Source organism: Serinus canaria, chromosome 5 (assembly GCF_022539315.1).
Source record: "Serinus canaria isolate serCan28SL12 chromosome 5, serCan2020, whole genome shotgun sequence".
Classification (NCBI taxonomy): Eukaryota; Metazoa; Chordata; class Aves; order Passeriformes; family Fringillidae; genus Serinus; species Serinus canaria.
Window position 1 is genome coordinate 16,651,801 of NC_066319.1, and position 12,233 is coordinate 16,664,033.

The window sequence follows — 12,233 nt, forward strand, 5'->3', positions numbered from 1 at the left end:
TTTTCAACATGTATCTGTGAAGAAATTAGAGCAATAACTACTACAGGCAACACAGGTTTTTAATATTTTGTCCATTTCTATGCAATTGCTTCTCATTGTGCAAATGGATCAGCCTTGCTTTTCCTGGTGCTCCTTTTGGCTTTCTCCATTCAGGGTGTTTTGCTGGGTAAAATATTAGCATATGTCTGTGGTTGCATTTTTCAACCAAGTGCTGGGAGGCTCTGTTTTGCAGGCAGTGTGCTTCAGGATGTTGCTATTTACTCCTTGAAGCATTTACTAATAAAGGGGTAGACTCCAGGCTTTCAGTGACATGAGTGCCATTCAGGAAGCTGTACCCCAGATAACCTTTAGACTAGCTCACTGTACATAGCTGCCATAACAGACAACTCACTGTGGGATAGCTGCCCAAATATTTACCTGGCCTTTTGGGGAGGTTTCACACCAATGCCTAAGTCAGTGCTATAACTGCTACATAGACAGCAAGTTTGCAGAACAGATAATTTTAAATTAATTCAGGTACAAGCTGAAGAGCAGCCATTGCTTTACTGCACACTGTTCAGTGCAGGGACAAAAGCTGTCAAAAATTCCTTGCAGGGATTCTGCTGTGGTAAAATTAATGGAAACTACTAACTCCAAGGGTGTAAAGAATGCAGCTTATAAACTTAATTGCATACATACATACATACACCATTGTAGCAGTGGGACAGCATATTGGCTACAGCTCATCTGAACAAAACAGCCAGGGGGATAATCTGCACAAGTGACACTTAGCTTGCTGTCAAGCCCTCCTTTGTTTTTTTTACTACTTCATGAAGGACCTTTGCCCTCCCACTGCTTGGGAGCAATGATGAGATGAGGGAAAGGGATACTTGCTCAGAGAGCCCATGGGAACAAGGTAGGAACATACAGTTGGTTGTCGAGCAGGACAGAGCTGGGCGTCAGTTCGATCACTACTCCTTCCAGCTTCATGATGACATGAGTGATCACAGTGGCATTTTCCACCATTGCACGCCTAATCTGGATGTTGAAGTCCTCATAGGAAGACTTGCAGTTGGATGCAAAGATGTAATTGCAGACCCCAGGGAAGTAAAAGATGTCCCCATCAAAGGTCTTGAAGTGGAAGTTACCCCATGTGCTGCAAACACGGCCATTGTGATAGGGGTTGCCAGCTGTGGATTCAAAATAAGCAATAAGAATTTTCTGTAGTTTTTTGTAATACCCTTCCTGTAGATGTTTTATCCCTCCTGCTTCTTTCACCAGCCTCTTTCCAAAAAGCTCATCTTCTTTTTTCTGTTTTTTCAAGCTATTTGTTTGTCATTATTAATTTATTTCAGTTGCTTTTTGTGCTTATATCAGTTTTGCATAGGGATATATGGCCTAGGATCAAAAGAGACCTTTGGGGTCACTAGATCCAGTGCTCTAGTTCTGATGACTGCCCTATCCCATATATCCTTTCCTAAAGGTATGGAATCCTAAAGTTTCTCCATAAAACCATTTTAAAGCTAGCTTAAAACTAGCTGATACTCCTGCTTGAGAAGGCCACTCATACCCACAACTTCCAAATGGCTTCCAAAACATATTCCTGTCCCATGTATGCCTGGTTGTTCTTGTGCCAAAATTACACTTCACCTTGAAGGGGTTCCACCTCCCTACTCCTCCCCCAGCCCATTATAGAAAGCTCTTCTTTCTTTTCAGTCTTCCTTTCCTTGCAAGCATACTCTCCAAAATCCCTGATTATCTTCCCAACCCCTTTCCACATTCACACTCAGCCTGCTTGAATTGTACCCTATTCCCTGGATAAGGTGTCTCAATAGTTTTCAGCACACTAGTATTTTCCTCTCTTTACTGGAAATATATGTAATACCAGGGAAAAAAATATGCATGCATGCTTTAAATATATATTAAATTTTTTTCTTACAGTGGCATCATTGAACAATGAGTCAAAAGTACTGGATTCACGTTTAGATTATCTGGGTTACCTGATTAATTATCTAATTATCTGTTAATTATTTGGTTTATGATGCTAAATGTTCTCACACAATTTATTGATTTTTTTTTCAGTTACTTCATGCTCTTTGTCATTACCAAGGGGACAAATATCTGAGTCATGACATTTGCTTAACTTACCCTTTACGTTCAGTGAGTTTGGAAAGGGTGGAATGATTGTCACTCCTTGGGATTTGAGAGCTGGTAGAAAATAGAAAGGAGAAAAAAATGGCCAGGTTTAATCTTTTCTGAAGTCCTAGAATATGGGTAGAGATTGCCTAGTCTTTTTGGTGAATAATATTTCTTTATTTTAGTGAATAATATTTCTTACTACTAGTTACACTCTAGTGGAAAGTTTCCACAAGGTATTATTGTTGGTTTTTACACAATGCTTTGTGTTCTGTCTTCCTATAAATTTCACTAACAGTTAAGTTGCACAGACTGTAGTACTTTCTTCCACCATTTGTTCAAGACTCCCATCTGGTGCTGGCCCTGATACTCTGAACTCAAAAGCTGCCACATGATCTGCAGAGTGCTGTATTGTAATACTGATTACAACAGTTATTTTTAAATAACCTGTGGCACACATTTTGCAGGGCAGACTTAATGATCAATTATTTCAATCTGTCATCACTAATACACCAGTCAGCTTTGGATCCTTCCACCCTTATTTTGCACTGTCCAGTTACGTGTCATGCATGATCCTGTAGTACTTAATTATTCTAATGTTTAAGGTAGTTACAGCTTTCTTATTCTCTTGTGAGTGATGCAGTCATCTTGACACATTGTAAAAAAATGTGCCTTTTATAACCTATATCAAGTACCTTCATGATATGTATGTAAACACACACCTCTTCTGAAAATACACTTTAAGATATAAGTTATGTACCTTTCGTGAAGTCAAAGATTAGATAACTGTATCGTATCAGTAGAGCAGATCCACTGGGCCACAGCTCAGAGGAAATTCCCAAGCTTAGAGCAGCCAGAGATTGTCTGAGAACTGGGTATATTGTACAGAGGGCTTTCTCTTTTATTGTGTGGTATGGGAGTAGCTAGGAATCAAAATATTCTAGTAATCTTACTATTGATCACCTTTATTTGGAACCAAACCTTAAGAGATCAGCATAAAAATACCTACATTTTTGTCGCTGCAGGAGAGATGGAGAAACATACTCTGAGTTTGTTGGTTGTTCACCACCCTGGGCTTGAACTGCATCAAGAAGAGTAGTAAAGGAAATGTGAATGTCTAATTTTCATGAATCCCCTCATAATGTCTCAATTTTATCTGCTTAAACATGCAGCACTCATTATATCAAAAATCAAAGATATGTTTATGTGCAAGACTCCAGAAATGCATCTGGACCCATGCTACATGCAATGATGGCCAAACACCACTCCTTCAGCCTTTTCCTTTTAACTTTTTGAGTAATAAAATACTGCAGGGAAGCCATCAAAAATATGCCTGTGGTGATTTGAGCAGGTCCTTATTCTGTCACAGTATACCCCTGGATTCCCTTAGAAGCTTTTCAGACAAAGGACCTAAATTTCTTAGGTTTTATGATCACTCTGGGTTTAAGCATTAATAAAACCTTTTTTTTTCTAGCTAGATGGCTTTCAAATAAGTCCCTTTTGTACAGGAAGGACTCACTTTAGGGTTAGAGGACTGATCTTTGTCAAAGCCAAAGTTACTCTATATTTCCTAGTTTCAAAGCATTCTTTGTAATAAGGCACAGAAGGAAAATAAATGCAAAAGCCACGCCACACAGAAGGAAATAGGTCTTTCCAGTAGATACTTTTGTGCCTGTTGATTTTGCCCCAAAGCAAAGAAATCATTTTTCATTCCATTCCACTGCAGCATCAGAATCAGAACACACGCATTATCCAGAGGGGCTTTCAATGCACTGTCTAGTGAGAGTTCAGAGGGCAGGTTGAGGTGAAGACTGTTCTAGCCAGAGAAAAGTGCAAGGGGAGGTTCACCCCCTGCTGCACCTCACAAGGACAGTCTGTGGATAGGAACACTAGAGGGGCTAAGGGTGAAAGTAGAGCTGTGGGGAGCTCTGCAAGTCCCCTCCTGGGGAAAGAGCTGGGGTGAGAGGACATGTGCCCCTTTTTAAGGTAGGAACCATTCAGTGTTTCAGGACTCCTTCAGTGCCCAGCCTCAGAGTTTTCTGCTTCTCTCTCTGCATACTGTGTGGCTCTGCCCTGTCTCATGCCACATGCACTGCAGATCCCTACTGCCATTGCATGTTTTGCTAATGCTACAGCCACTCCTGTCACAGGCTATCCTTTGACACTACCACTTCTTAACATAAGTTACTGTGGAACTACCTAGGAGCAGGAAAAATATGAAATCATACTATAGGATCTGCACGAGAGATCAAAATGCATTTAAAATTAACATTGTTGTTACCTTAAACTTAAAGGGAAACTATCAGGTGAAAAAAAGAAAAAAATAATAATTAAAGGGGTTTCCATCCATCTGTGACTATTAAGTGCCCTCAGAATATTTATAGCAGTTCCATTTGTTTTCAGCCCATTGCAAACCAACTTTGTGTGCTAAGCTTTTATAAGCAAGAGTAAATTAACTTTTAAAACCTTCGCCTGATGATTTTCAAGCAAAATCCTCCCTTCAATATTCTGTCATCACCTGATAAACAGAGTATTTAATAATTCATGCAGACATAATCCTCTGCTGATTTGTTCCTTTCTAGAGGTACCTTTGCACCTTTTGGTTTGTACATTTAGAAATGCTATACCACCTTAAAGTGGATAATAAAAGCTAAATGCAAATCTTGAGGCATTTTTGTAGGCATGTAAATTCAGAGAAAGTTCCACTCAATGCAGTGGAGCTGTTCCAGATTTCAACTGGAGAAAAACAGGATGACAGTCTGAAAAGAGTCAATTTTCTCCTCTTAGGAAAGAAAATATTTTAAGCAGAAAATAAAATCTTGCATGAAGGTAACAAGTTCATTAACTTCACAAAGCCAAGAAAAAAAAAAAAAAAAAAGCTTCAAACTCCAAAGCAAGTTATAAATTCTTTAAAACAGTAAAAATGCCAAGCAAGTGAATCTTCCTACCTTTGATCTGTATGAAGACCAGGGCTAGTATTGATATCCATAGAGGTATTCGTGCCCCACCACCTTTACCCATCTTCTGGAGGGGCGGTAAAAGCTACGGAACAGCCTGCCTCTGAGGGAGCACCTGTCTGTTCCCAACTCTTATATAGGGAGAGAGCAGAATTTGGCTCAGTTCCCAGATTGTTTCACAAGGTTCTAATAGGTGGGGCTTCAGACATTTTCGTTTTCTTTTGCAGGTGCAGAGGTAAATAGAGGATGCTCTGAATTTCCCTCAGCTATTTACACTCTAGGAGGAGTCTTCTGTCCACATTTTTGATAAAATGTCATGAAGTGAGCAAGAAGAATTTTTGCTTAGGCTTAGTCTTCCCAAGCTTTTGTTTCTTGTGGGATAAAGACAATTTAAGAGACTTTTGAGCAGGAAGTTTGAGTGAATTGCTTCTTTTACTGGGTTTTCTTTTTTTTTTTTTTTTTTTTTTTTTTCCCCTTAGGGAAAGTGATGATAATTAGCTCTCAAAAAAAAAAAAAAAAACCTCCAAAACAGTTCCACCTGATACAAATTTTTCTAAGTGAGTTTACACCTGCCTATGTAGCTACTTTGCTTGTGAAAATGAAGAAATCAAATGCTATTTAAGGTCAGCAGTTATCCACTGGCTAAGCACACCACAGGTGTACACAATGAAAATCCTTCTGTGGTAGCAAGTCAGTAATCTTAAGGGTCTCCACTTCTCATATGGGCAATTTTAGGGTTATTTCAGCTATTTTCCTTCTAACGTGTTTTCACCATTAAAAATTAGTTGGATTCTACCTATGATTTTAAAAAAATCTATGTGATTTCTAGCCCTAGAGATATTAAAGGACAGATATGCAAGAAATATTCCTGGAATATTCCTTATTTTAGGACCAATGAGGGAGTGAAGAATGCTTTTTGAGTATGTTAAAATAGTTATTTCCAGCTATAGCACTTTGGGAAATTAACCTTTTATAGTGTTTTACCCTGGGGTATAGAGAAACAGTCTTTCACTGAGAGAGCAGATCCCATAATCCCACAAAATTCAAACAGTTCCTGCAAGGAGGAAGGTACTTGTATAGTGTCCATATTCTTTGGAGTCATAGCAATGTTCAAAATGGAATGAAGTTTAGCTATCATGGAGGAATGTTAGAGGTGCATTGATAAGGTAGTGAAATACTCATTGAGGTTGCCTAGGAATACTGTCCAATTTCCATCACTAGGTTAGTAAAACACCTACATGAGAATGGTCTAAGTGCTGTTGATAGTGCTCTGGGGCAAGGGATTAGACTAAATGTCCACTTGGAATTCTCTCAAATATGATTTTCTATTATGTTTTATGAAAAATTATGATGGAATCATAGAATCATAGAATGGTTTGTGTTGGAAGGGACCTTCAAGATCATCCCATTCCAACCCCCTGCCATGGACAGAGACACCTTCCTCTAGACCAGCTTGCTCAGAACCCCATCAAACCTGGTCTTGGACATTTTCAGGGAATGGAGCATCCACAAATTCTCTGGGCAACCTGTTCCAGCATCTCACTCACCTCACAGAAAGGAATTTCTTCCTAATGTCCAATAAAAATCTACTCTCAGTTAGATTTGAAAAAGTAACTTCAACACTAAGAAGGAAATGAAAGGCACAACTTTTACCTAAGCAGCAAACAAAAGCAAGAAATATGCTGGTTGTCCTGAACATTTTAAGAGTACAACTATTTAAATAAAGGTGACATAACAAAATTGAATTGGAAGTTTTGAGAAAAAGGATCGTTCAGTTTCAGTCATGAGTTATATCTTTGGCAACTTCGTTGATGTGTAAGTCTGTAGAATTTACTTAGCATTATTTAAAAAGGAAAAGAAGATGCCTACAAGATATTTGTACATCCAGAAATACATGCAGTGAAAATTTAAGGAAGTATCATTGTCTCCAATGGTTATTATCAAAGTTCCGGGATGAAGGTCTAGAAAAAATTTTAAACTGTAATGGATTGAAATGGTATGTAATTAAAGTAATGATAAAATAGTACAGTAAACTCATGAGGGTAACACACATAAGCTTATTAAGAGATTATGTTAGTGAGAAGAAGTATATACTTTATGAATCATTGTATTACTTACAACTGAAAATCAACTCATATCAACAGTTGCTATGCTGTGGTTTCATATACATTTCCTGCATGTTCAGGGAAGCACTGTGATCTCTAAGACATCCCAGTCTGGTCATCATAATTAGGCTGAAACTGGTTTACAGTTCAGTTTAACCCCTTTATTGAGCTTAAAGGCACCATCAGAAGTAATTCCCTATATCTGTATTTTTGACTGAAATTTTCAAATCTCATGTAGGTAATGAATCAACCCTCCTGACACTACTAGGTGGTTAATTCATTGACTATGACATACGACTCTTGCCATAATTAATTTCTTATCTGGTGCTATTTCTTCTCAGAAATTGTTATAAAATGTATTAAAATGTATGAGACTTGAAAAAAAATAATCTCAAATATTTATGATCATTTGATTCAGTAGCATTATTAATTATTCAAAGAAATAATTCCTCTTCAAATTGTTTTTCACCTTCGTTCATTTAATAGACATACACAGGTGATATGAGAGAGTATATTTTAAATAGCATGGGAGTAACATGTCTGATTTTTGTACCTCCTTTTGATCAAATCCATATGATTGACTGCATAAATGGAAATATTAATATGTTAGAAGAATTTATTGAATTTATTGATGTACCTACTTTTATTTTTTTTAACAGAAAAGATAGGAGATTTTGCCATTGCATTTGATCTGAAAACCCTGAAATTTCTTTCTATAGTTTCTCTTCCTTTTTCATAGAATCATATTACTACTCTCTGCATCTGCAATACTAAATTAAGTGAAATATTTCAGTAAAAGAGTTGTTAGCATTTTCAGATCTATTCTTTTTAACCCTCCATGATCAAATGCTACATGGCAGTGATGTTATTTACACATCTTACTCATGATTTCTGAATCTCCTTCTTCATAAAATAAAATGAGACCATCATATCTTATCCTCATAGATACCCACTGTTGAATGCAAATAAAATGTGATAGCACAAAAATGACTGAAATCAGTGTCTCCATTTATAGTTAAAAAAAGACAGAATGATGAACTCATAGGGACGTGCAAAACGTTGTCTAGTCCACCTGGTGCCGTACTGGAGTAGGGAGTGTTCATTTCAAGGGAAGGAGGAAAACGTGTAATTGACAGGAAATACAGCACTTCCTCGGTCTGAGGGCTGAAATGCAAGTTAACAAGGCACTGCCTGCTTGACTTTTCGCTGGCTGGTCATTTGGTCACTTCTGAAGCCATGTTTAAGCTCCAGAGTGATGCTGGGACACTTGGCATGGAATTCAGCTGAAGTACCATTCCCATTGTCCCTGAATTTTGATCTGTGCAATTCAAATGCATTATTTTTATCTTAAAGCTTCTATGGAAAAGTGAGGTAACTGATCAACTTCAGTTTAAAAGTTGTTCATTAACATTAGAGGTGTTCTCTTACTTGAGTGAAAATGAACTGCATTTCAATAAGCTGCAGTAAGTATTTCATAATATGACACAATATAGTCTATCTAAAGTAAAGCTGTAGTTAAAGACTAAAACAGGGATACAACTCCTTTTATGGTCTTTTCTAGTCCAACACAGAGCCATTGATCCATTCCTTTACTTCCAAATGCTTAGATAAAACTCATTTCAATTAAACTCATTGAAAATAAAATCATGTTATAACTGAGATTTTAAGCCATTTCATTAACATGAGTGGTTCTCCTGCTGTCTTTTAGTGTGGGCATTGTAGAGGAGCAATACATAATGCTCTAACCTCCATTGCAATTTTTATGTTTTACTTCAAAACAAGTCATATGTAACTTGATTAAAATCTGTTACTGATCTGTTCATTTCAAAGTTTGAAGTGTCATTTAGAAGAACCCAAGCAAAGCATAACATTTTAAATCAGGCACTGGAGTCTGACTGCTGCAACATAAGAGGCTGGTATATACTGATATGATTAGGAAGGAAAAGACACTGAGTATATTCTCTCTAATTATTTAACCATTATCCTCTGGGAAGCAAATCCATCAGAGAACAACTTAGAGTGCTGCATTAAGACATTCCCCTATAGAAAGCTAGTAAAGATCCTGTACAGAGTCAGTAAAGTAAAAACAGTGTGCACCCTGTACCATGAGAGGTACGAAGATGGGGGCCAGAGTAGGGTTTCCATGTTGTCTGAACACGTCCGGGATATTTCTGTGTATAAAGGGGATAAACACTTAAGCCTCTTTACAGTTTGTAAACACAGACACCACAACTGTGCACGCCAATATTTGCAAGTGGTATTATAGACTAAAAAATGGATGTACACACACATACTGGAGGGCATGTTTACATTGTGCAGTGGTGCATGTTGCAGAGATCCCTCTGCTAGCCGCCGCCAAGGTAAATTCATAATAGGAAGTAATGTCACTGGATCAGTATGGAGTTGTACCTAAGAGAATTTGCTTTTCTCTGAGGCACTGCCACTGCAGCATTGTGTTTGGGATCAGAGCTCTATCCAATCCTATGCAATGCCTTAGGGCCATTGCAGAACTGTTTAAAGCCAGCTGAAAGCTGGGGTCTGTTATGCAGTACCTTAGTGACCCAAATCAAAAATCAGTCTTTAGAAGCAATTGGTGTTTTCAGGCTCAGAGAAATAAATGGTACTGGTCAAAAAGTGGGTGAAATGGAGGGCTATGCTGAGGAGTACCTATAAACTCTCAAAGGAGCCTGTTGGTGATGCACAAGCTCAAAAAAATCTGCGTTAATATACTCTGGTGGACACAATTCTGCTGAACAACAATTTGTTTGTTTGTTTGTTTGTTTGTTTGTTTGTAATAATATAAACTGCAGACTGCTTATAAGTGGAGATAGATATGTATATATACTATTGCCACTAGCAAATTTTGTCAGAAGTTCTATTATAAGACCCTTGAGTATATTCCCTTATCTTAAATCAGTAGCAGACATTCTTATTCCAAAAAAAAAGCATGGAGGATATAATTAAATGCTTACAAGCAAGGACAAACATGGAAAAAGAACTAAATCCTTTGGTCCAAGTATTATTCAAGACTCAGAGAAATTAACTAAATTTGTAGAAGTGGTATAAAAGTTAGCAGAGACCTCTTTAGTATTTCAGTTCAAATATTGCCATTCACATTAATAATTTAAGATTCTGTTATGTCATTCTTCTTGAAAGGAGAGCATATTGAATGGGGATATCTGTGTATGTGGGTTCGATCTCTATTGTGAAGTAACTTTTAAAAGTTACTTTTAAAAGTCCTTTTCTGTACTTTTAAAAGTCCTTTTCTGTATTCAGCATTGCAGTTCACAAACTTGGATAATGGTACAGCATAAAGACTTAAACTAATGGAAAATGTTGAACAAAATGCAGGCAGGTATGAATTTGCCAGAATTAATTTCATTTGGAAATTTGGCTAAGGTTTATAAACATGAAAGATAGCTATAATTTCTATAAGACCTTATTGCAGTAGCAGGGATAAGAATCATAATCACTTTGGAGACAAACCTGATGCTCACTTATGTAGCTATTAATATGAGGGTTTATTGTATTCATAGTTTTTTATCTACTGTTTTATTTTTATTTTAGTAAATTTTAAGGAGAGCTTACTTTATAAAGTATTATTAAGTTTGCAATGTCAAAACTCTAGGAGGTATTGATGTTGAGATCATCAGAGCGGTTCCATGAAATAGTTTTAAATTACATGGGTGAAATGTTATGTTTCATAGAGGGTTCTTGCTTTTTTTAGACAGAGCTTAGAAAATGTTTTTCATGTTCAATTATTTTTACCTATGTCTTCCTAACACTTTCTGTGTTATTCAATCCTCACTGAATACAGTCAGCAATTTCCTCAGTTACTTTTCTGTGGTGCCCATCACTGAAGTTCCTGAGAAGTTCATCAATAGTAGTGTATTGCTTTTGGAAATATGTTTTTAAGTACTAGGGATATATTATCTTTGTTTTACACATTGCTAAATAAGGCATAGTAATTTTGGGGGCAAACGGTCTAAGACCTCTAGGATTAATATTCAAAATACTGAACATTATTTTGGTAGTTGCATGTTTAGTATGCCATCTTCAAATAGAACTGTGAAGGTCCTACAATTCTGCAGCTGAGATGTTGAAATGTCCAGCAGAGAATCTAGAAGAAAAGAATCATCAAGTGTGAAAATTCCAGTTTAAATAAATATGTGCCACATCAAAACTATTCAAAATAAGGGAGAATTTTAACACCGTGACATCTGTGTGCCATTTTCACTCTGCAGTGGCCAAATTCTCCAGACAGTGAGAGAGGACTGTGGGCAACCATCGCGCTCGGAGCGTGCTCTCACTGAACCTGGAATCCGGGTTCAGCTCCCTGCAGCAGTGCCCGATGTGCACACAGTCCAGTGGAGAGCAGCAGGATCCAATCGGAGCCTCGGGGTTGCGCAATCCCGCGCACGCACTGAGATGGCACATCGTCACTCCTGATAGCCTGCACTCCCTGCTCACGTAAGTAACCCTTCCTCGGTGAGCCTGAGCAGGGACAGGAGAACCACTCATGAGAAATTCTCATGGGCTCTGTGTTGTAAGTTATCACAGGCCGTGGGTTTTAGATATATTCTCTAAATATGCATCATGGAGGTGACTAATTGGTCTTGCAACGTTTGCTAAGCTGAGCTGTCAGACTCCTTATCATTTTGCAGTGCTGAGGTACGATATAAAACAAGAATGCTGTCAAACTTGAGCAGCTAGACTTGTACTGTATTGAACATTCAACACATCAATGGATAAATTGTCTGTTGACCTTTTAATAGTCAGTTTTCGGCTTTATTGATCTGAAAACTATGAAAATCCTTATCTGCTTTGGTCCGTTGCTGCAAATGGTTGAAAACTGGTGTTGCGTGTTCATGTTTCGAAAATAAGAAATGACTTACAGAGTTAGGCATGAAAAGAAGATTATTCTGCTCTTTTCTGTTGCCATCATCAAGCAAATATGATCCATAGCAGCTTCACTGTCATTTTTCAGTAGGAGATTGATGTTGTAAGCTGGTAGCAATTGTTGCAGATGATGTCTAATTTTGAGTGTACACCTTCT

The 12,233-nt window shown here is 37.6% G+C and overlaps 1 protein-coding gene across 1 annotated transcript in view; it reads right to left on the reverse strand.

The window, feature by feature from the left end:
- Positions 1–11,614, reverse strand: part of MUC5AC (mucin 5AC, oligomeric mucus/gel-forming) — a 46,317-nt gene extending 34,703 nt beyond the window's left edge. Inside the window, exons 1-2 of the mRNA XM_050974915.1 lie at positions 11,488–11,614; positions 908–1,169 (exon numbers count right to left, since the gene is read on the reverse strand). Coding sequence (XP_050830872.1) covers positions 908–1,169; positions 11,488–11,614 — 389 coding nt within the window. The remainder of the gene's footprint in view (positions 1–907; positions 1,170–11,487) is intronic.
- Positions 11,615–12,233: the final 619 nt, after the last annotated feature.